The sequence below is a fragment of the Sitophilus oryzae genome, unplaced genomic scaffold (genome assembly GCF_002938485.1).
Source record: "Sitophilus oryzae breed Bouriz unplaced genomic scaffold, Soryzae_2.0 scaffold_1536_pilon_pilon, whole genome shotgun sequence".
In the NCBI taxonomy this organism is placed as follows: Eukaryota; Metazoa; Arthropoda; class Insecta; order Coleoptera; family Curculionidae; genus Sitophilus; species Sitophilus oryzae.
The window spans coordinates 2537940-2562520 of record NW_022146210.1 but is presented as its reverse complement, the minus strand read 5'-3'; the positions used below and the strand labels follow the sequence as shown (position 1 = coordinate 2562520).

Sequence of the window (24581 nt, the reverse complement as noted above, 5' to 3'; positions counted from 1 at the left end):
TGTTTACATGTATTTTAAAAAATATCGGGATCGTATATAGCAAAATGGCCGACAGGGCAAAAATTTGTGCAGTAGCAGCTGTTATTGGTGAAATAATTAATAAAATTCAACGTAGAAAAAAAAGGAAAACGAAGAAGATATGGGTGAGAAAATGGATAGCAAGAAGAATTACACTTGGTGCTTCTGAAAGACTTCTGAACGAACTTGCTGTAGAAGATCCGAAAAGTTTCTTAAACTTTTTACGCATGAATGAGGAAATGTTTAATACGTTACTAAATAAAGTAAGTATAGGCCTAATTCCAAAATAATCAAAAGTTATATTATTCACTAGGTACAGATAAATTTATTTATTTATAGGTTTGTAGCAAGATAGAAAAGAATTATACTGTTATGCGAGAACCTATATCAGCAAAACTAAAACTTCAAATAGCTTGTCGATACCTTGCCACTGGCGACTCATTGGGATCATTGCAATACCTTTATCGAGTGCCAAAGTGTACTATAAGCCAGTTTTTACCATATGTTTTTGATGCCATATACGAAGTATTAAAAGAATATGTTATGGTAGGTAAACAGTAACTTTATTTACAAAATTCCAATCTCAAACAAAAAAAAATACAAAAAATGTTCAAACAAAATCAACAGAATATTCTAAGTTTTAAGTAAGTATCTATTTTAATTGAAATCAACACCGGCGTCATCACTTTCCGCCCAATTCTTGAAATAATTTGTTAATTGCATCTGACCCTGATGCCGAAATTGATATTGTTCATTTACCCCTGAAGAAGTTGAGGAGTCTGTATTGCCTTGTAAATAACTTTCTGAGCAAATAGTCTCCTGTGCTTCATGGGAAAATAAAGGATTATTGCCATTTTGATTTTGCACTTCATTTGGAACCTGCTGATAATGATATCGTTTATTTTCCCCTGAATAACTTGATAGTTCTGATGTATCGTCTTGTCGATACATTTCTGATGAAGAAGTAGTGGTCCGTGTTTCCTTGTCGAATGAAGTGTTGATTACATTTTGATTTCTTAAACAACGCAGGCGAACAGTTGTTATAGATTTCTGGATATCCTCCTGAAGTAGTAGTGCTTCTTGTAATGGAAGGCACTTAAGTTGGGAAGAAACATGTTGTCCGAATGCATCAAATTCATTGGAGGCAACAGATGCTACTTCTTTTAAAGCTTTAACAGCCTGGTCCAACGATTCATCCTCCTTACTTTTTCCATTGTTCGCGAGTCTTTTCCGAGTCTTTGTTTTTCTCGCCGAATTAACAGAGGGGGTTTCTTCATAATCTCTACTAGGCTCTTGTGAAGATTGATTTGGCGTTATCGGCTGTGCATTAAGCTTTTTAAAACATGATTGTGCCTCTCTTGAATTTGTAAAAGGGTTTTTTTCACACTCCCATGTCTCTTGTGTCGAGTCTTCATTTACTATTGAGGGTGCATTTCCCTGGATTTCTTCTGAAATTTGTTCTGGCAACATCTACAACAAAAAGCAAGATAAATAATATAATAATAGTACATTACCTTATAGGCTGAGAATTTTTTATTATAGCTGAGCCCAGAATTCACGGCCGAGCCGCTAGAAGTGGGCGAAGCAAATAATATAAGATTCGCAGCCCTGTTGTATATACACTATTTTTTTAAGAAATAATATAATAAAATAATATAAAAGAATGATTTTAATTGCTTTAATAAATGTGTTTTCATTTTCAGATACCAAAAACTGAAAACGACTGGAAAAAAATTATAAATGGGTTTGAAACTTGTTGGAATTTTCCGCAGTGCATAGGAGCAATTGATGGAAAACATGTTTTAATTCAGTGCCCTCCTAATTCCGGTTCTCAGTACTTTAACTACAAAAGAACCTTTAGTATTGTACTACTGGCCCTGGTGGATCATAATTATAATTTTATTTTTATTGATATTGGGAGTTATGGCAGCATTTCCGATGGTTCAATATTTGCTAAATCCTCTCTTCATCAAGCGCTTGAAAGAAACATATTGAACCAACCAGACGGTTCCGTTATATTAGGAGACGAAGCATTTCCACTTAAGCCATATTTGATGAAACCCTATCCTCGACGAAATCAATTAAGTATTGCCCAGAAAGTATTTAATTATAGACAATGTAGAGCCAGACGTGTAGTAGAAAATGCGTTTGGCATAATGTCTTCGCGTTTTCGTATATTCAGATCTCCAATATTACTTGCTCCTACCACAGTAGTAAAATTAATAAAAGCTACATGTGCCTTGCACAACTGGATAAGAAAAGTGGGAAATGAAGTAACAGTAACAGCTGATATTGAAGATCACGTGACAGGGCGAATAATTCCTGGAAATTGGCGCAATGTTCCTAGACAAAATGGTCTGGCTGATGTAAGAGCAGCTTTGCAGCGAAATTATTTGCCAGAAGCTCGACAAAAAAGAGAAGACTTAACTAACTATTTTACAGGGCCAGGAGCACTCGATTGGCAATACAAAATGATAGAGTAGTAATTGCGAAGATTCATCCAAATAATGAATTATCATAAATTTCTTCTAATATTTTATAATTTAGGATATGTCAAAAAATATATAAGTAATATAATTTGATCAGCTAAGGGTGTTCAATATCTTAAAAGTCCTCATAATTCTTATAATTCCTTAAAAAAATCCTAATAATTCCCACCAGCTTGTGCAAATAATAATTCCTAGGTGGTTTATCTCTCAAAATCTAACATACAGTATGTCCGGTAATAGGGTAGACAAGAGGGCAAACGGAGCAAAAATTTAAATTTTCAAGGAAAAGACATTCTTTAAAATAAGGGTATTTTATTCTTGTAAAAAAAATTGAAATTTTAACTTTTGGGACACCCTGCGTATATTTTTTTATTTTATCGATAATCGTATTTTTTTGGAAAGCAAAACTTTTTATAAAGAATATCGTTTCCTCGGAAAATAAAATGTTTGGTCCGTTTGTCTACCATCGCCGGACATACTGTAGCGTGTCCCTTGAAAGTAGCTCACCCTTATAACTTTTATTTTTTACCTATTATAACCTTTTAATGTCTGATATATGGTATCAGACATTAAAGGGCTATAATAAGTAAAACATAAAAGTTATAAGGGTGAGCCACTATTAATAAGGGATACCCGGTATAGCAGTATTTTAGTTAGCAACATTCGAAAAAATCCAACAATTCAAAACTATGATCCATTTACTTGATCAACCTGTATGAAATAAAGCTGAAAATTAAACAAAACTTACCAAATTAGATTGTGACTCATTTTCTCCCAAATTTTGTCTCAAAAAACTGTCAGCTACGTGAAACCATGAGAGTTTTGGTTTATACACAGTATCGGTGCCCGATCCAGTTCCCATGGATTTCCTTATTTTAGCAACTTCTTGATTATACGTGCATCTAATGCTCCTTATTTTCTGCCTGAGTTCTTTTATTGTAGAGAGTCCTGATATGGGTAGCAGAAGTTCTTCTGCATGATCCCTCTTGACTCTGTTTTTGAAATCGGGGGAACTTTTTTTCCATAAACATGGAAACCTTTCATATTCTTCCAAAAATTTTATCGTGTCAAATCGCTGGCTGCTCATTTTTTTACCGAATTTTAATACACAAAATTGTGCACCTCTTCCAAAAAACAACAACTTATCACGAAAGTACTTGCAACTATCTCATCAAGCGAGATAGTCCGAGAGCACTGTCGCGACAGCATGATAGTAACTATCGGGGTATTTACATGGTGATAGTTTATGCGATAGTGTCTCTCATGACAGCAACTATCGCATAATCTATCATCGTGAAAACGAGCCTTTAACGATACTGCTCGAAAGTTTCTTTTTTACAAATTAAAATGTCTACAATCCCCACTAACTATAGGTACGCACTTAATAATCTTGAATTTCTATTTATTATTTTTTACTGGTCTAAATTTCAAAATATGTCTAATATAATAAATATCTATAACACTAGTCTGCGATTTTTTATGAAACCAACTACTTACACAAATAGAGAGATGCTATTTGTTTGGTGACGAACTTCACCGGTATTTTCTCTTGTTGACTAATGATAATGAATAAAACTAACTTTCTAAATATGGACTGTATTTACTAATTGAGGAACTTGTACATTCAACATGGACGCTTAGCTCGGCGGCTGGTGTCGATTCATATCGCGTAGGAATATAGTGCGCGCGTCAACTGTTCCAACGTTGCCACGTATTTTTAAATCCGACCACTATTTTTGATCTTAGAGAAAATTTAAACCCACTTTTGCTTTGAACAAAATTTTATCCCACTCTTACTTTCGACCTCTCATATGACATTTATATATGATGGTGACTTTTTGATTGTTTACATTGTATATTGGTTGCGTAATATTATTTTCTGTAGTACTTTCGATTTCATTCTTCGATTTCCGTTTACTTTGAATACTTTCGATTTATTGATTTTTTATATTTTACGTATTTCATGTTTTGCTCTTAGGGAATATGTTATTTGGTTTATTGGCAACATTGATTGGCTGTGTTTTTTGTACTGCCTTTTTGTCCGGTGTTCATCCATGATTCTTTCTTCTAGAACGATCCGTCTTTGTGTGCAGACACGCTTTTGAGATCAAGCCTTGTACTGATATAAGTTCTAGCAAATTCGGTTAAATAATTTATTGGTGAATAGTTTTGCCGTTTTGCACTATTCAAGTGGAGTTTTTCCGATTTTCCCAATTATTTTAAAAGTAAGAATTTGAAGAAAAGAGTTAATGAATGGCCACATGACATCTCAGGTATGTTTTACGCCATTTTGTAGTTTTTCTTGAAGGTAATTTTGAACTTCTTTTTCAGGCCATTTAACTTGCATTTATTTGGATTTAATTTAATTTAATTTAAGTCCTATTTATTCCTATATTCATTTTGGATTTTGGTTTTGACCATTTTGTAACATTATAACACGTAACCATGTTATTTGGTATGCTGCCGTTTCCTTTCGTCATTATTCTGCCAGCCAGTATCCAGTTCCTTCACCATGTGGTTCTGAGCTAACCATCACCTCATCACCTAGCTCATTTGATCCAGAAGACTTTCTGAGACCGACCAGACCGACCACTATGGGGTATTGAAGCCAGCTCACCGTCCGCCGTTTCCATAAGCAGTCAAAAGTCAGCAACCATCTGAGTCACCGACCACCGAGATTCCGGAATGTCCTGATAAGTAACCATTTCATTTAATTTTACTGTTTTGATTACTACAGTCGAACTGTTGTATTAATCGTTTATTGAGTTTAATTATTTTTCCGTATTTAAGATAGTTGTAGTTTAACTTCTTTAGACTTTTTACTTGCGGCTCGATCTGTGAACTTACTAGTAAGTATCGCGAGTACGTATCTCCGTTTCAGTAATTTATAGCGTTTGATATATAACTATTTTGAGATTTATGATATCGATATAACCGTATTAAGTTTAGACACTATCGTTCAAGTTACCACTTGTGTACTGCTGATACTTTTTAAGGTGTATCGTTTTGTAACTGACTTTTCATTAACTAGGTTTATTTGAGTATAAGATTTTGACAACTAATTTTCCTGTTTTGAGCCATACATACAGTATTTAGAATTATACCTTTTATCGTGATTGCTGAACCTTCTTAATTAAATGAGTTAAGTGATTTCTATTGTTTTATTTAGTATCTTGTTTCCCACTTTCTTTCAAAACATCACTTTTACTCTTAGGGTCCAGAAAGTGGGTGGCGCTTATTTATATTAAATTTAGACACATTTAGTTATAACCCCCCACTACTCTCCGTAGAAGCTACTGACTTGGGCATTGACCTGTTTGAGGAGTAAAAGCTAAATAATTAAATAATAACTATTAGTTTGTTGCTGTCTCTTTTCTTTATCTTTTGATTTATCTCACCGTAACATAGTTTTATTTAATTTAACACAGCTATAATATAAATTATAGTTTTTCTGTTGTCATATGAGAAAAAAAGGTTTTGATATTTTGACGCCTCTCTTTTTAGTAAGTCACCCCTTTTATAGCTTTTTGAATCCGTAAATATTTTTATATTTTCTTCTTACCTTATTATCTTCTTATTATTTATCTTTTATCTCTATTTTCTTTTTTTTTATTTTTTTTTCTTATGACAATCCCAGCGCAATGCTATCAGCCGTATTTCCAAACTCCGTGCTACTCTTGTGTACATTCCATCTTTGTCAAGCGTAATGGAGATGGGTATGGCAAACCGACCATAACGTGAAAAAGGAGGACAGGAGACCAGTAATCGAAATGTTTAGGAATATTCTTTTTGCTCCAACAATAGAAGATGCAGAAGAGCATTATAATGTCTTGAAATTGTAGTTCAAAATAATAAAGTGTTATGTAAGCATCTGGAGAATTTATGGGACCGTCAAAAAGAATGGTGTATTTTACTTTTTGAAGAATATGTTACCTTACTAGATTTTAGGGAAATTTTTGTTCAGGAAATTTTGATGAGCTAACGGCAGATCAGCAATGGGTAGCCTACTTCAAAAAAAAGAATGTCCCCAATTTTTTAAAAATTTGTTTGCCTTCGTTTTCTCCCTTCCACATTCAAATGCCATGAGCGAACGAATTTTTAATTCAGTGAGTTTGGCATGGAGAAAAGAGAGAAACAGACTGGACTTAAAAACATTAGAAGCCGAATTAATGGTAAAGCATAATTTTACCGAATCTTGCTAAGAATTTGCAAACTTTTTAAAAAAGGATGGTGCAAATATTATAAAAAAGGTTAAATCCACACACCGTCATTGAATAAGGTATAGGTTTTTCCGGATGTCCTAAAAAATCGATTTTGGGTTATCATTTGGTGGGATCCCAGCCACAAAAAACGCCCACTCTATATCGCAGCTGCTTCTTAAACCACTTGTTTATAATACAATGTTAGTAAAATCCATAAATTGAAATTTGGTGACTATCATCTAAAAGATAATTGTTTACAAGGTAATAAAAACCTATTAAATTATTATTTGCAACAAACTAGTACCAAATTCAAATAATTCTTTTAAGGTAATTGTGGTTTTTATCAAAATACCGCCAATTTAAATTTGTTTATTCAGTAATATCTAACGCCTAACAAAAACGTGGTTTTTAAGACTATTTTAATAATATATTATTTATTTTAATAATTTAGCAAGCTGTGAAAGAACGCAAATACCAGTTGGCCATGGTTGGCATGGTTTCCATGATAAATTAGTTTTTTTGTCATGGTCACCAGAACCTTTTTTCCAAAAATTATGTTGTAAGGAAAACTCGATCTACAACAACGACAAATTGTAACTGTTTGATTTGTGTAAAAGCGACGTTTAGGATTATGGTCGGAACAGGCTGGTGAGTCGGTACATCGTGAATTTTTAAAAACGTGGAATAAGTACAGCATCCATGATAAGCGATATGGGCAGCATTTATTAAAAGCAGTTCTGGATTTTTCCTCCAGCAGGCTATAACTACAAGGGTAAAATTCTGCGGAAATTTGATTTTTGGGATCTTTTCCTTTAGTTAAGTTTTCAATATAGTTAGAATTTAATATGTTATAATATTAAAAACGCCCACTGTTTAATAATAAATACAATATACGAAAATAAAAATAAAATTATTTTTTGAAAAAAAGTTGCTTAAGAAGCAGCTGCGATTTAAAGAGTGGGTGTTTTGTGTGACTCAAATCCCCCCAAATGATAACCCACAAGTAGTTTCTTTAGGATATTCTGAAAAACCTATACCTTATTCAATGACGGTGTGTCCAGCCGAAAATATTAAAATATACATAAGTATTGAAATATACAGGGGTGGTCCAATGTTACACGACACGGCAGCGCCAGCGGCGCCGGAACCGCTTGAACCGAAAACGCTTGAATATTTTGCTATGATATTTATATCAAATTTTAAAAATATTTATTAATATACAGGATGTAACTTTTCTTAAAACGCAGGGTGTTGAAATATGCTCGTATGACTGGACCATCTTGTATACCTACAAAATTTTGTATAGGTATTTTTTATTTGTCTAGTCCTGCAATGTGTTTTAGGATGAAAGTTTTACCTTATTTGTTCTTTTTGTAATGTTGTTTCTATTTATACTTCTAAGTATTTGATTTGTTTTGGAAAAAAAATGTTAGTTTTCTATAGGTAGAGTTTTATTATAAAAGATTCATGCTTTTTATGACAAAATAAGGCACAACTAGGGCGTGGCACCAGTGATGCCACTTCTACCGATTTTTCCTGACAGAGTATAACAAATCAACGAGTAGCGTCACTTTGGTTCCGAAATTTACAAGCGCATGCACGAAATAGACAGGATCAACAAGGATACCAATCAGCCGGCCGAATTTAGTCAGGTAGAAAAGGCAACTGGCAATAGTGGCAATAAAACATGATATAAAAAGGTAATATCACCCTTTTTTGGTTTCACTTCAGTGCGAAACGTGTTATTTATTAAACGTGTTATATTATTGTTGTTTGCTGTCTTTTTAATAATTATTATTAATAATGCCAGGAACGTGTTGTGCGTATCGCCCTTGTTTAACAAGACCAGGACATAAGAAATCCATGTTTTCATTTCCCAAAGACAATGATCGGTAAGTACATTTAACCATGTATTATAAAGTGTTCTATGAGTCCACTTCAAGTTTCTTACATTGTATATGACATAGTTCACGTTTTCAGCAGTGTATTGGTCAGGATCACCTTCAAAGCCGGCGGCAAAAATTGGAACATCAAACATCAAAGGTTCCAACGCTTACTGTCGCTACTCGTTCGTTTTTTATACTCTGAGCCTGATCTAGGGATGTCCACCAAGAATAAACATCGATGTTTGCGATGCATCGTACATAATAATATAAAACGCTGGAATAAATGATTAGATTCAAAACGATTATGTCTTTATAATAAAAGTAAAACAACCAACAAACAATACATCAAAAATAAAACCTAAGCTAAAATCCTAAAAGTATTTATTTTCAATTTTCAAACCTACTAAAATAAAATATTCTGTTATACAAAAATTTTAAGCTAAAAACTAAAATATGTTATTGTATATTATATACGTAGGTCGCAGGTTACTGATACTGATCCAAATCCCAATTTTTATTGTAAAAATAAAATCTTATTCAGTCTTTTTCCCTTTAATCTATTTCGTTGTTCATTAAGGGTTTGTCCCGCTTTTGAGAACAACCGTTCCGATGGTACCGACCGAGGTTGCAACTATGGTAAGGTACTTATATGCAACTCTAAACAAAGTTGGAAATTGTACCTTTAAGTCGTTCCAAATTTCTAACGGGTTTTCATTTAATCTACTTACGGGACTTTTTAAATAGACTGATATTTAAAAAATATCGTCCGATCTTGTATTTTTCCAGTTTTTATGAACTAATTTGTGATGGTCACTCCAAAGACTAAGGGTGTCCTCCGCTCTATCAGAGCTATCCGAGTGCGAGTCTGATCCATTTAGACTATCTCCAGCATTTTCTTGGGAAATCATATTTTTAACAATTTCTTTTATTACGATGGTTCTGATGTTGTTGTGCACATAAAATCTTTTCCGTCGTATCAGAGTCACTACAGCAGGAAGGATAACGAAAAAAGACAATACCTTGATCCAGATTTAAACATCCGAAAAACCTACGACCTTTATGTTGAAAAATGTTCTGAGGAAAATAAACAGCCGGTAAAAGAAAAAATATTATTACAAGGTTTTTTCGACCAAATTCAATCTTCACTTTAAAGTCCCCAGCAAAGATACGTGTCGCCAATGCGATGAGTTGCTCCTAAAAATGCGTGCTGAAACACAAGATGAAAAACAAAAGGAAATTGAGTTACAAAAAATTTGGACTTAGCGCGTGCTGAGCAAGCAAGAAGTGTGTTCTTTAGATTGATCAACAAAAGGCCTGTGATGATTTTTACGTGTGCACATTTGACCTTCAAAAGCCACTTCCTTTTCCAATACTTTCCACATCTCTCGCCTACTATAAAAGGAATTTATATGTGTATAACTTCGGAATACACTGTTTCAATACCAAAACAGGTTTTATGCATGTTTGGGATGAAACCGAGGGCGGTGAGGTTCTCAAGAAGTAGCTTCGTGCATCTGCAAGCATCTAAAACAAAATGCTCCTAACCACAAGAATATAATTTTATTTTCCGATTTTTGTACAGGTCAGAATCGAAACATCAAATTGCCTTTTATGCTCCTTAAACTCGTCCAAGGTCCGACGATAGCTGTGGAGACGATCGACCTGAAATTTTTAGTTTCTAGGCATTCGTTCCTCCCCAACGACTCTGAGTTTGGTATTATAGAAACAGCAAGTAAAAAATGCCAAAACATTTTCGTTCCAGAAGATTGGTTTAACTTGATAAAAAAATAAAAAAAGGCCTTGCTTTAACGTAGTTCAAATGGAACGGAATGAATTTCTAAGTACATCGGCACTAGAGAATGCTATTACAAATAGAAATAAGGACACTGATAACGTTCCAGTTAATTAGCTACACATTCGTTGGCTTCGCTTTCAAAGAGGCGATGAGTTTAAAATATAGTTTAAGGAAACTTTAAATGACTTTTCGCCCTTTCGTATTATAATAGACGTGGAGAAAACTGGTGGTGCGAAACAAAAAATAAAATCATTGAATTGCGTGTAGCAAGATTGTCTTTATACTTCACAACGACCTGTAACTAATGCCAAAAAGAAAGATATGGCTGATCTTCCTTATATTCCCCCTCTACACCATGGATATTTTAAAAACTTACCTCAAGTAAGTTCTACGAGGAGTGCCACTCAACCAACAGAACTCGCTGAAGACGAAATTATTTTCAACGATGAAGATAATTAGTTAACCCTAGCTGTAATCTTTACTTTTCAAGTTGATATACCTTAATGTTGCAAATAAAATTTGTTTTTTTCTAAAGTTATTTATTTTTTAAATTTCATATTTTACCAAATTGTTCACTGGAAAAGTGAACCAAAACAATTTAATCATTTAGAAACTACTACAAATATTTAAGTTAAAGATATCTAAACATTTTGAAATATAATGCCACAAATTAAATGAAACATTTTGTATATTTTTTTACAAAAAACTTTAACTGCGGTTTTCACGAAATCGCCTCTTATGGACTTGGTTCACTTCAGCCTTGAACCCCTCATTTGTTAATTCTAGCAAACACTTATTTATGTAAAGCAATCTAATAACCACTTTGAAACAAGCATTGTTATTGTAGTTTTTAATGAAAATTTAAATTAAGAAATATCTATTTACAATATCATTACGCCGCCTAGCTCCCTCTGCATGATCTACATTTCTTTGTCTTGCTGGGTCATTATTTGGTACATTATCTGGATCATCTTCAAATATAATATGGTATCCTTTTCTGTTGATGTACATCTGCTCATTTGCACTGGGTTTTAAAATAGCCACATGAAACCAATCTATAAATCCCATAACCTTCGGAAATCCATTATTTGATGTTTTATGAAATTTCTCTCATTTTGCATAATGGGTAAGGAAATATATTTCCAGCTCTATTTCGCATCTAACTAACATCAAACATTCTAACGCATCCGTAACCTCGTGAACACATCGGTGTACGGCAGTCTGGCTCAGCCCGCTATAATATTCCTGACCCACACAGCGCTGATATGAACCAGTGGCATAAAATCTTAGTGCTGTGAGTATTTCATTTTTTAATCGAGTTAACGGGCCTTTTAAGAAAACTCTATATTTTTGGCGAAAATGGTGTGTAACGTGTGCCACTTTACACTTCGCGTGTTTATAGTTCTCTTGGCCAGTAGGCAGGACACGATGGACATGTTATTTGGGCACGATGTTATTCTAGATACACAGAATATCCAACGTGCCACAGACAAGTGGAAATCAACAGAGAGACACTACAATTTACGTGCCAACGACGTTACCGAGTAGACAGACGTGTGAGAAAGTGTAGATTTCGACAGAGTGGCAAAAGAGGCACTTGGTTTGCGTTGTCGAAGCTGAAATTGGAAAACATTCTGTACATGACAGTGCTGTGGAAAAAGATGTCATTTTCGCGACAAAGCTTCATAATAAGGGAACTTTTTTGTTCAGCACACACCATCGTACACTGGTCCTCATTTTGTCGCGAGATATGCATCAATTGGTGCACCAGAACGTCTATTCCGCTTGGTGGGGTTGGAAGAATTGTAGAGATTGATGAGGCGAAATTCGGAAAGAGGAAATACAATAGGGGCCGGATCATCGAAGGACAATGGTTCTTCGGGGGTTTTGAACGCGAAACCAAGAAGGTCTTTTTAGTTCCAGGGCAAAATCGTACAGCTGCGACCCTCCTTGCAGTTATCATTCAATGGATTTTGCCTGGAACAACCATTGTTTCTGACTGTTGGAAGTCTTACGACACACTGGAACATGAAGGGTTTGAACACCATAAAGTAAATCATTCCCTGAACTTTGTGGACCCCCAAGACCCCCGCATCCATACACAAAATATAGAGAGAACCTGGAGGAATGTCAGAGGAGGTATTCCCAAGTATGGGAGAAGAGAACGCTATATGGTACTTGGCGGAGTTCCTCTTCAAAAGGCGTTTCTCCGGCACTGACATGTCCATAATTTCCCTTATGGAAATCGGCCGCGTGTATCCTCCAACCGGATAGTCGCCCATCATTTTTGTGATTTGTTACAGTGTTTGTTGTTTAGTGTTTTTTTAACATTTTCAGTTTTTTTTTAATTACTATTGACTACGTGACTGTTGTTGGTGCACTTCGCTGAAATTTTGGGTAAGTTGAAATAATTTTTCATAATTTTATGAATTCATTGTAAACGTCTTTTTTTTTCACACAGAAACAGAGAAAGAATAGTAGGGCGCCGAGAGAGAGTAGGGCGTGAAACAGTAGGCTGTAGCTTTAGTTTCTCATAACTAGTACGTACTTGTTAAAAGTGCCGTCTAGAGAAACAATGCGCGCGTGGATTTTTTTGTGACATTTTAAATAGTGTGCCTGTGCGTATTAATGAATTATTGCGTAGAAAAATTTTATTTTCTGGATTACATTATGCTGACCGTTGCTATATAGCTACTTTTTGTTTCCAAAATGGTGTTTCTCCGGACATAATAAACCTAACCAAACTTCATTTTTGTGGATGAATAGGCACTGCACGGTCAGCAAGTGTAGAAAAATTGTCAGATCTGTATACCTATTGGTCACTACAAGGTGAAGAAGGCGTCAATATACGTAGCAGATATAACGCTTATGACATAGTTGAAGGTCAAATATGTGACCTTAACGGACGTATAAGAGTGACTTAAGAGACTTAGACGGAGTGACTTAGTTCGGCGCAGAAGCGCTCATTAGACGCCGGTAATTAATTCTTGTATAAATGTTTAGTGAAATGCGAAGTAAGGGCAAGGGAAACGTCCATCGTTTTACATGACATTTCTCAAAATATTTTACCTTCGTTTCCCTTGCCGTCGAATTTGTCGTCAAATACGTTGTAAAAAATGTTGTTTTCTAAGGACAAGGAAAACGTCCATCGCTTAACATCAGATTTTTAGAAATAATTTTACCTCTTTTCTTAGGAAGTTTGGCAACATTGCATTAAAACGTCATATGACGTATGAAATAGTTAATGGCGGACGAAATGTTGTTTTGAATTTATTACTTTGAAATTTGCCATATTTTAACATTTTTTTAGCACATTTTTATAGTGATTTAGTGTCCTTAGTGACGTGGAAGAGGATTTCAGTGTCTCCCGGCGACCTTCTGCAGTACCCCGCCCAAACACCCCTTTTTACTCCCCATCCCGTAAGTATCAATTTTTTCATAATAAATATGTACATTATAAATTATCTAAAAAAATTTTTCAACGTGCGCACACGGATTTGTGTTGTATTTGGTCTCTAGAGTCATGTAAAAAAAGAATTTTTGAGAAATCATTAAAACACCTATACTGCATAATTACCAACAATTCTGTCTCGTACAATAATGGATAACATTTTTAAGTGAAATAATAAACTCGAGAAACAAGAGAAAAACAAGTTTAACGTTAACAAAAAAACAGGTGATTGTCGACAACCGCCGACTTGTATCTGATATTTTCAATACGCCTATGATGGTTGCGTATGTTGCAAAATCTGTGAATTTTTGTAAGGTTTTTGTCACAATTTTGGCGGAACAGGTGTAAGAAAATAACATAATTGGCACCTACTGGATTTAATTAACACAACAATATATTGTTTTTTTAATGAGTTGTTTTATTTAGGTAGTTTGTAGGTACATTGATTATTTTTTTCAAAAATGCATTTCTTATATAGGAGTGGACAAATTTGTATATTTCAACACAAGAAATTAAAAAATAAAGATGCTAAACATTAACTATTTTTACAAAGAAAGTTTATAACACCCCTTTTCAGGTTAAGCCTGTATGCTGTAGGGCCTACACTGTACATTGATATGGCACTTGAGATACTGACCACTGAATCCTCTTTTGGCTGTCCATTTTCTTAATTTGATATTCGGTGAACATTCGTTTAAACCCAGCAAGCTCATGTTTCAATTTTTTTATTCTCCCTTGTTACATCCAACAATTTACGTTCAAGGTCATTCATATCGTCGGTCTCCGCACGTAGTGGCGTATCTTACAAAATTAAAAATTTTGATTGGCTCTGGTAAAACATGCATTTTAAGGTGTTCTATAACCTCAAATATTATTATACGTATAGACGGAACCATTTTGCTAAAATTTAATTTAGTTTTGGCTATGGAGGGCTTAAAAAAGGAGATTTATCGGCAATGGGCAAATTTGAAATTTCTGTCCCCACTTTTAAGCAGCTTCCTCGGTTTGACAGCAGAGGCACTGCGATCGACTGGGATACTACATTTTCATTGTTAGTATACGATTTAATTGTGTTTTTAATAAAATTTATAGTTAATTTACTGAATTTTTAGCAATGAAACATAAATAAATAAATATTTTAATTTAAATTTCAAATATTTACCTATAAATATTTATTTATCTATTTATTGGCCGTTTACCGGTTTGTTTAAAAGTGCTGCAAAATTATTTGCTTTTTGGCTAAAAATGGACGTGTTGGTTCTATGGGACGATAATACAACAAATGTAGTGCCATCAAAAGATTTAAAAACGATTATAACGAATATTCCGTTTAAAATTGGTTGTCAAGTGCTTATGAAACGAGCAAACAAGTGGTATTATGGAACGGTTTTGGACATGGAGAAGATAGCCTCCTACAGTGACTCTTCCTCAGATGATATTGTTTTAAGTAAAATTGCAGTGAAAATTAAAAATAGTAAGCAAGGAGTTCGGGGTCTAAAACAAAATGTTCTTGAAGATATTGTAAAACAGAATGAAGATGACCAAACCATAAATAATGTAAGTAGGCTCTAAGTTGTATTAATCTGTACAAAAAAAATATAATAAAGCAGTAAAAGCACCTGTAGCAAATTCTAGTTTCTAATTATTATTATCGATTTTAGGAATCTATTAATAAAAAATGACAAAATGCTAAATATGAAAAAGGGCAAAAATAACTACAAGGAGACTTTTGGCGTAAAAAGAAACAAAAAGTGACCACATAGAAACATAACTAAATTTTACTATTTTGGCGTAACAAACAATTTTTTTAAAAAACTTTTTCACGTAGAGGCGTAGCTGTCTAAAATTTTTTTTTTCATCAAAATGGAAAATGATTACACTCTCTTAGTAGTGCCTATGGAAAGCATAACTATTGAGCAATTAAAAAAATAATTATTGGCACCAATGTTATAAATTTTGCTGGACAGCTAATTAAAATGGTACCATTTTCCTTTTTTGGCTCCCCTGAAAAATGTATACTTAAAATGTCAGTTACGCCACTACATGCGGAGACCGACGATATCTTCATTTGTTTGAACTCTAATAAATGTAATACAAAAAGAATGGTAAAATATACAGATTGATAAATTTAAATCATGCAGCCTATTTAACAACAACCATCACCCTATTTCAGAAGTATTACACGGCTCCACCACCATATTACAATCTACACTTTAACCTTCCCCATCAATAATTATTTCTGGTTCGGGTCTCGGCTCAGTCATTTCTTCGCCCCTATCATACCAAAATATTTTACAATATTGTTTATACAAAATACACAATATTTTACAAAAAAACATATTTCAATTTTATTATTATTAAACTTGAAAAACTTATTTAAACAGATGCATTCAAAATTTTAAAAACTTACGTGTCTTTGGTCACCATCTCTTCAATGAGTTGAGCTCCTTGCCTTTTTTCTATGGCGATTTTTCTTCGATTTAAAGATGTTGATGTTGTCGGTGTAAATAATGAAACTCTTTGGGATTAGGGTAAATTTTGTGTAGGTTAGTAGATCAAAATTGCATCATCTTTGAGTCCACGATAATTTTTAGGGAAATAATTCGAAAGGATATGTTTGAAATTAACCTTATAGCCACTTTCACAGAAATGCTTTGAACAAATCACAGCGTTTTTTAAATTAACGTTGTCTTTCCTTTTGGTTAAATGTAACCAATTCTTGCTGAGGTTGGCATCTTTAGGGAAACTAAAAAAATTAACGTCTTTGCACGGATTCCGTTTAGACTGATTGTCGGAATTACATCCCACAACTGCACACCGCATTTTAATCGCTTAATATTTAAAAAAAAATTGTTTGTTAATATTTAAATATAGTCTATTAAAAATCTATAAAAATAATTTAAAAGATCGAACAAACAGCAAAAAATACACCGCTAAGCCGAAAATCTGAACAACTCTGAGTGACGTAAACGTCAAATTAAGGACCGCCCACTTCCTGCGCAACATCCTATCTTTAGTTGCGTATATCGTGACTTTGACTGATGCGCGCTTTGTTTTGGGGATTGGGAGTCACAGACTAGTACAACGATAAACCAATATTTATTGTGCTTAGTAGTTAGTAGTGGCATAATTTTTTTCAATTTTTGGGTAGCCTGTTCTGCCTGTTCGAGTAACTGGTGATTTGTTACAGTGCTAAAAGGATAAGTACGTATTATTTTTTATTGATTATGGTTAAGTATACAGGGTGTTTCAAAAAACATGTGCCATCTCTCGTGGAGAGATTCCTCACGTAAAAATAAGATTGATTTTTCATATCAACATAGGTCCGATTCTACTTTTTTTTGTAGCTACAGGGTGTTTGGTTTGGTTAAAGTCTTAATGATCTTTCGATTTATTATAATTTTTTTCCAAGTACTTTTAGTGATTCCATATGGGTTATCACGAAAATATTTTTCAGAAAAAAACATGTGCGCTACTGACTTTTTTGTTTTGATATCAAAATTTCGTAGACCGTTTAATGCCAATTAAAAGTTATCTCTTGATATTTTGTCAAATTCGGTCTCCTTGTCAAATTCGGTCTCCAAACCAAACGCAATTTTATTAATCGCAATTAATAAAATTAAAATAAAAATAAAATTAATAAATTATATATTTTAATTATTATTAAATATTATTACTATTAGTCCAACCTACAGCAATTTGAAATAAAATGAAATGGTATATTTAAGATAATTAAAAAAAACTAATTTAAAAAGTTTTAACTTTTTGTATCTCTAAAACTATGCATTTCCATACCCATGTTTAAAGGAATTTTTTTTCATATTTTGTAATGAGGAATCAACAAGTAGTTATTTAAAACTTTCGCAAGTTACTGATATTAATTTTTTTTAAAGGTTGTTATTAGACTTGGATCAAGGCAAATTAATAAAATTGCGTTTATCTCATCAAGGAGGTCGAAATCGACAAAATATCAAGAGACAACTTTTAATCGGCATTAAATTGTTTACACTATTTTGCTAAAATTAGAAAAAAAGGTCAGTGGCGTATATGTTTTTTTAGAAAAATATTCCAGTGATAACCCATATGCACGTCCCTGGTGAATATGTCGACACTTTTTTAGCTTTAAAATGTGTCGCATTTATAGTAACTTTTACCCTCAAAATTTCATTCGAATCGCTAAAAGTACTTGGAAGAAAATTATAATAAATCGAAAGATTATTAAGACTTAAACACCTTGCAGCTACGAAACAAAGCAGAATCGGACCTATGATAATATGAAAAGTAAATCTTATTTTTACGCACGGCCGTATCTGGGGGGGGTTTGGGGGTTCAACCCCCCCCCCCCCAAATTATGGCCGAAAATTTTTAAAAAGTAATGATCATTAAGTAAGTAAGAACGAAAGAAAAAAAGAAGAAGAAGAAGATAAAGTCAACGAAGAAGAAGATAAAGTCAAACTTCAATAAAAGTTTCAAATAAAGTAAAGCAAGCTTATATATATTCTCCGGCGCATTCGCCAAATTTTTTTAAATTAGTTTGTCCTGTTGTCACAGCAGCGCTAGTGAATGCGATTCCAATTTTTACTATGCAATCTGCATCTCTCTTTTTATTACTTTCTCTATGCCCTAACTTCACTTTTCCACTTTGACAGCAAATGTCATTTTCGACTTTCAACTTTCAAGTGTTTAAAACAGCAAAAGTTTGACAAGGTCAAAATTTTGAATGTTGTGTGTTTTGCTGGTCATTAACGCGACTAACGTTTGTTATTGTTCTGCTATTCATAGAAGGTGAGTGAATTGGTATTTTGTTTTATGGTTTTTGCCGTTTGTGAGGTAATATGTACATTCTTGATAGTATGGGTATAGTTTCAGGTAGTTTTAGGCTTCGTCCTACGTGGGCGACAAAAGCGAACGAGCGACGCGTGCGACAACAGAGGGCGATGAGCGCGACTAGCGCGACATATTTAAATTGCCTGCGATGCCGCTTCAGTCGCGCGACTCTCCTACCTAGGTCAGCTTCGTAAAGCCGCGTACACACCTAGCGAACGCATAGGTCGACCAAATCCGCACACATGCCGTGATTTTGTTTGAAGTATTTTTTCGCTGTTCGCTGTTACGTACACACCTAGTGAACGCATCATACATCTGTTTGCGTGCGGTAGTATTCCCTTTGAAGTACCGCCAAGTCAGCGAACGTAACCGCACGCGAATGTATGCGTTCGTTGCTACGTATACATTTCCCGAATTCGTTCGTTCTAAGCGATGCGGCCGTATGCGTTCGCGGCTTAAGAAAACGTTATTTGATAAATACGCGTCGCTCTCACCGCCCAAATCGCGCGCTTTGGTCTCGCACGTAGGACGAAGCGTTAGTTTAACTATAGTTCTAATCTACTGTCTTTGTTTCTCTCGTGTAACCTAACGAGTACATTATCGGCAGATGATGTCGATGTTCGATGTCGATATTCAGTTTAATATGAATTTTTACTTTATACGTTTTTACTTAAATTTCTCATTATACCAATTCAGCAGCAGCCGCCACTGTACAATGATGCAAAGCCAAATATTTTATATTTTCCTAATAGCGCACTTTTATTGCTTGTAGAATTTAAAATGGCAAAACGTAATGTCCAGAGTTCACTGACGGATTTTTTTTGTAAAAAAAGCAAAATTTCTTCTGAATCTACCGAAGAAGCTGCTAGTTCTAGCCAAGCAATTTGTACAGATACTCCCGCTTTAGAAGTTGCACCAAATTCTATTCAGACTCTGATAGAAGTAAATACAAGGAATCAAACCAAATTTGATAATTCAGATATCGGCTGCTGTTTTACTGAAAAACTAGATAACGGAGTAAAATTTAGACTTTTGACCTCTCCGTGGGTTCCAGATGAAAAATATAATTTTCCTGTTTCAAAGAAAAGGAACCTAAAATTTCAAATAGGTTGGCTAAAACGTTTTCCGTGGCTTAGTTACACTGCTCATGGTGATCAAGGTGCAGTGTGTAAGTACTGCGCAATATTTGCGTCTGAATTTAGTGGCAAAGGTAGTCACCAAAAGTTGTTTGCCTTGGTTGTAAAACCCTTCAATAACTGGAAGGACGCCATAGAGACATTCGTGCATCATAGTAATACTGACTATCATAAGAAGAGTACCGTCTTCGCTGATAATTTTGTAGCCACTTTAACAGATCGGCCCCAGATATTGTGATGCAACTTGACTCTAGTCGTGCAAAACAAATAGCGGACAATAGAAAAAAATTAAAACCTATAATCAAGACTATTATACTCTGTGGATGCCAAGAGTTGGCTCTACGTGGAACTAACGATTCTGGTCCATTGACTTTAAATTCCATAGAGCCTGTTTATAATGATGGGAATTTCCGGGCATTACTGCGTATGCGCCTATCATGTGGGGATAAAGATTTGATTGAGCACATTGAAGGTCAATCTTTAAATGCCATGTATATAAGTCCAATCATTCAAAATAATATAATTCAAATTTGCGGAAAAATGATACAAGAACAAATTGTTTCCAGAATAAATAAATCCAAATATTTTTCAATTTTGATGGATGAGACTACGGATATTTCCCGGATCGAGCAGTTATCCCTTTGTGTGAGGTACATTGACTCCAATGAGCAGAACGGCAATCCAGTCTATATTATGCGTGAAGATTTTCTACAATTTGTGCAAGTTCATAGTACAACTGGGAATGATTTAGCGACGGTAATGTTAGAGTGTTTAGAAGAACTCAAGATAGATTGTACTTATTTGGTTGGGCAAGGTTATGATGGGGCTGCAGCCATGAGCGGCAGCTTTAAAGGCGTACAAGCAATAATAAGAGAAAAACACCCAGCAGCATTATACGTGCATTGTAGTGCACATTCTCTAAATTTAGCTCTGGCTCACTGCTGCAATGTCCAAAGCGTCAGAAATTGTATTGGAACCATCAAATCCGTTGCAATCTTCATAAAAATGTCAGCAAAGCGGACTGATATTCTACAAAATAAAATTAAAGAACATGCCCCTGATAATAAATGGAAGAAGTTGACAACCATGTGTGAAACTCGATGGGTGGAAAATCACGACGGATTAATTAGGTTCACAGAAATTTTCAAGCCTATTGTTGAAACACTGGAAGAACTACAAGTAGTGAAAGATATAGAGACGTCCTCAAAGGCTACACAGTTACATCATGCCATTATGACCAGTGACTTTATTATCAGCATGTTAACCGCAACTACTTTATTCGCGTATACCCTACCTTTATGCAGAATTCTTCAGACAGTTAACATCGATCTCTTTTCAGCAACGGAACATGTTGATACTGTTTTAAGTTAACTTAAAAGTATGAGAGATAACATAGATCAAGTGTTCAGCAACATTTTTGAAAAAGCCGAAAAACTATTAAAATCAATAGATGCACAAGAGCATATTCAAATTCCGAGAATAGTTGCACATCAGAAAAATCGTTCTAACATTATGGTAGCGAGCCCAGAGGAATATTTTCGAATTACAGTTGCAATTCCTTTTTTGGACGATTTCATACATCAGTTGACTGAACGATTTGCGAAGCACAAAAAATCATTGTCCTCTCTACATTGCTTATTACCAAATGTATGTGTTGTACACAAAGTGGACCTAGAGGACCTTTCCCTATACAAACAATTTTTGGACTATGACACTTTAGCGGCAGAACTAGATTTGTGGCGGCAGAAATGGAAGCAGCTAATTGCAGTCGACCGACCTAAAAACGCCATCGAAACGATATCGGAGTGTAACCAGTGTATATATCCAAATATATACATTTTATTGAAGATCCTAGCAACTCTACCAGTGTCAACAGCTACACCAGAAAGGTCCTTTTCAACCCTAAGACGATTGAAGGACTTCCTACGTAACTCTACAGGTCAGGAGCGATTGACAGGACTTGCTCTATTAAGCGTACATAGAGAAATAAATGTTGATATAGAAGAGGTAGTCAATCGTTTTTCCAGGGAAAAGACTAGAAACGTGCAGTTTATCCTTTAAAATTCATGATTTTTACCTGTTACTTTTTTAAAATTTTATTTTCAATTAAAATTTGAGTGTAGCCCAAAGCGATTTTTTTATTATGCTTTTTTCCTAGTAGCTTTTGAACCCCCCCCGAAATTTTGGTCTAGATACGGCCCTGTTTTTACGTGAGGAATCTCTCCACGAGAGATGGCACATGTTTTTTGAGACACCCTGTATAAATAGTCTATACCTATTATTTTGTCGGTCTTGCTATAATTAATGATTTTAATTTAATAGGTTTGTGATAAAAAAACAATGAAACAGAGCCAGAGCGCAGAATTTCTCAGCCTCCTACCTCGACAAAAAAAAACAGGAATATTTTATGAAGTAATATCTCTATCCAGTGTTACCAACTCCGGGATTTTATCCCTAAATTTGGGGAGAAAAAATCTATATGGGGATTTTTTTAGGGAGTAAAATTTTTTGGGGATATTTTTAGGGATAAAATTTCAATGGAATACCGCTACCAAAGAGGAGATAAAACCGCTACTGCTATTTTTCAAAATTAATAGGAAAGTATAAATAAAACAAAATAATTTATTTATTTTAATCACCGAATCTTGGATAACAGTTGTGGGGATGTTAGTTGATTTAAAAAGGTTTGATATTGCTTTAATGGAAAGTTTCGAACAGTTGGCTACATTGCTGTGATCAGACGTTTCAAGGTCAACCACTTAAAACACAACAAATTGTTTATTTATTATTATTTATATTTTTAGGGTTTTTTTCGAGATATTTTTTAGGTTTTTAGGGATATTTTGGGGATTTTTGATGCGAGCGTTTTAGATTTTTAGGGAGATAAATTTTTGAGAGTTGGGAACACTGTCTCTATCTAAGGGTACACCGAAACCTGAATCCACTGCAGCGTCTTGCAGTTGGGAATGTAGGGATAAATCTCCACAGGTAAATGTAAAATATTCTTTTTTGTTAATAAGTTCCAAGGTATTCCAAAAACAGTTTATGCTATGAAAGTTTTATTCTAGAAAGTTGAAATACACATATTTGTAGCATTTTCTTTAATGTTTTTGTAGAAAACCAAAAAGAACTATGAACACAAATTTAAACAAGAATGGATCACACAGTTTCCATGGGTCAAATTATTTAATAGTGGAGAGGAAATATGCCGTGTATGTAACCACACGATTGAGGGTAGCTCATTTGTCAAGGCATGAGAAAAAATAAATTCATATAAAAAATGCCAAAAGGTTTCAAATGCAGGAAATATTGAATGACGGCTTAAGGAATCTTCAGAAAGGAGCAGATTGACTGTACCAGCTAGGGAAGCTGAGTACAAGTTAAGTATGGTTTTAATAGCTGAGCATAATGCAGTCCAATAAATATAAATAATAGCAGTCCAATGTTAATAATCGATCATGTTCCTAAACTTTTAGTCTCATGTATCCCAGACTCCCAAATAGTAAAAAATATAACATGTGCTAGAACTAAAACTACACACATAATAAAACTTCTGCAAATTGAGGGAGAAAATGAACTTGTGGAACAATTAAAATGCAAAAAATTTTCCATTATTATAGATGAAACAACAGACATCTCCATAAAAAAGTGTTTAGCTGTTTTGTGCCGCTTTGTGAATATGAACCAAACTTCTTAAGACTTACTGATTGCGCTTCTAGAAGTGGAAAACTGTAGTGCAGAAAGCTCTTTCAAATTGCTCACAATGTTATTGGTTTCGGTGCAGATAACGCTTCTGTTATGATGGGGCACTTGGGTGACATGCAAGCTAAGCTAAAAGAAAAGGTTAATCCAGATATTTTTGTTATTGCATGTATATGCCGTTCACTGCATTTGTGTGCATCAGATGCCTCAAAAAAATACCACTTTAGAATTTATTCAAGATATATATAATTACATATTGAGAAGTACAAAAAGACTTGCAGTGTATACAGAATTCCAAGGGTTTGTTGACTTGAAACCCCACAAACTCTTACGTCTCATTCAAACAAGACGGCTTTCATTAGGTAAAATCATAATTAAAGTATTTAAGTCGTATTTAAATAATGTTTTTTGTTGTTTAATTTTTAGATTGTAGTCAACCGAGTTTTGGAACAATGGCAAGCTGTAAAGTTATATTTCATTAGTGAGGTGGTAGAAGAAAAGGAATTCGAAAGGCCAAGGCAAATTTTATATAAATTTAACACACCTGAAATTTAATTATATCTTACGTTTTTGTCGTACATTTTATCCTTAGTAAACAAGCTTAACATATAATTTCAATCTGAGACCCCAAATTCATTTATTATATGAAAGAATTTATTCTCTATTTAAAACTATCCTAAAAACTACTTATAAAAATTAATATGCCAATTCTGTTAATATTTTTGTGATAAATCCCCAAAATGTGTACTTGGAAAAAAGTACCTGCCAAATAATGATATTTATTTAGGTCAAAAAACTCTATATTACTAAAGAAGTATGTCTAATGAAAATCTGACTAATTTTTATAACAATTATATTTACTTACTATTATGTAGAGATGTGCTTACAAATTAAAAGTAGGTTCAAAAATTCCCCACAATTTGAAAATTTACAATTATTAGATTCAAGCTTTTTGCTAGTAAAACCTACTTCCCTTTCTCCATTATATGAGCAGTTTCCACATTTAATACCAGACGGCAAATTGGAGGAAACTGCCAACGAGGCAAGGGAAGTATGTAATTTACCAGAAAGAGTG

At 34.1% G+C, this 24581-nt stretch overlaps 4 protein-coding genes across 4 annotated transcripts; 3 read left to right on the top strand and 1 right to left on the bottom strand.

Annotated features, from left to right (window-relative positions):
* The first annotated feature begins 22 nt into the window (after positions 1 to 22).
* Positions 23 to 2603, top strand: LOC115878885 (protein ALP1-like). The gene is made up of 3 exons (XM_030895489.1): positions 23 to 281; positions 358 to 564; positions 1722 to 2603. The coding sequence occupies exons 1-3, from the start codon at positions 45 to 47 to the stop codon at positions 2499 to 2501; spliced, it is 1224 nt and encodes a 407-aa protein (XP_030751349.1). The 5' UTR covers positions 23 to 44; the 3' UTR covers positions 2502 to 2603.
* LOC115878886 lies at positions 561 to 3618 on the bottom strand. The gene is made up of 2 exons (XM_030895491.1): positions 3256 to 3618; positions 561 to 1488 (listed from the first exon to the last, which is right to left on the bottom strand). Exons 1-2 carry the CDS (start codon positions 3592 to 3594, stop codon positions 676 to 678), a joined length of 1152 nt encoding a protein of 383 aa, XP_030751351.1. The 5' UTR covers positions 3595 to 3618; the 3' UTR covers positions 561 to 675.
* Positions 3619 to 20041: 16423 nt separating this feature from the next.
* On the top strand, positions 20042 to 21175 carry LOC115878922 (zinc finger MYM-type protein 1-like). The gene has a single exon (XM_030895531.1). The coding sequence runs from the start codon at positions 20042 to 20044 to the stop codon at positions 21173 to 21175; it is 1134 nt and encodes a 377-aa protein (XP_030751391.1).
* Positions 21176 to 21184: 9 nt separating this feature from the next.
* On the top strand, positions 21185 to 21865 carry LOC115878921 (52 kDa repressor of the inhibitor of the protein kinase-like). Its single transcript, XM_030895530.1, has one exon. The coding sequence runs from the start codon at positions 21185 to 21187 to the stop codon at positions 21863 to 21865; it is 681 nt and encodes a 226-aa protein (XP_030751390.1).
* Positions 21866 to 24581: the final 2716 nt, after the last annotated feature.

Excerpts from the sequence above, each read along its gene's own strand:
- LOC115878885 (XM_030895489.1), top strand. The coding sequence starts at position 45 with ATGGCCGACAGGGCAAAAATTTGTGCAGTAGCAGCTGTTATTGGTGAA. Across the intron at positions 282-357 it reads TTAATACGTTACTAAATAAA|GTTTGTAGCAAGATAGAAAA; the intron begins GTAAGTATAGGC and ends ATTTATTTATAG. Across the intron at positions 565-1,721 it reads TATTAAAAGAATATGTTATG|ATACCAAAAACTGAAAACGA; the intron begins GTAGGTAAACAG and ends TTTCATTTTCAG.
- LOC115878922 (XM_030895531.1), top strand. The coding sequence starts at position 20,042 with ATGCAACTTGACTCTAGTCGTGCAAAACAAATAGCGGACAATAGAAAA.
- LOC115878886 (XM_030895491.1), bottom strand. The coding sequence starts at position 3,594 with ATGAGCAGCCAGCGATTTGACACGATAAAATTTTTGGAAGAATATGAA. Across the intron at positions 1,489-3,255 it reads ATGAGTCACAATCTAATTTG|ATGTTGCCAGAACAAATTTC; the intron begins GTAAGTTTTGTT and ends TTTTTGTTGTAG.
- LOC115878921 (XM_030895530.1), top strand. The coding sequence starts at position 21,185 with ATGAGAGATAACATAGATCAAGTGTTCAGCAACATTTTTGAAAAAGCC.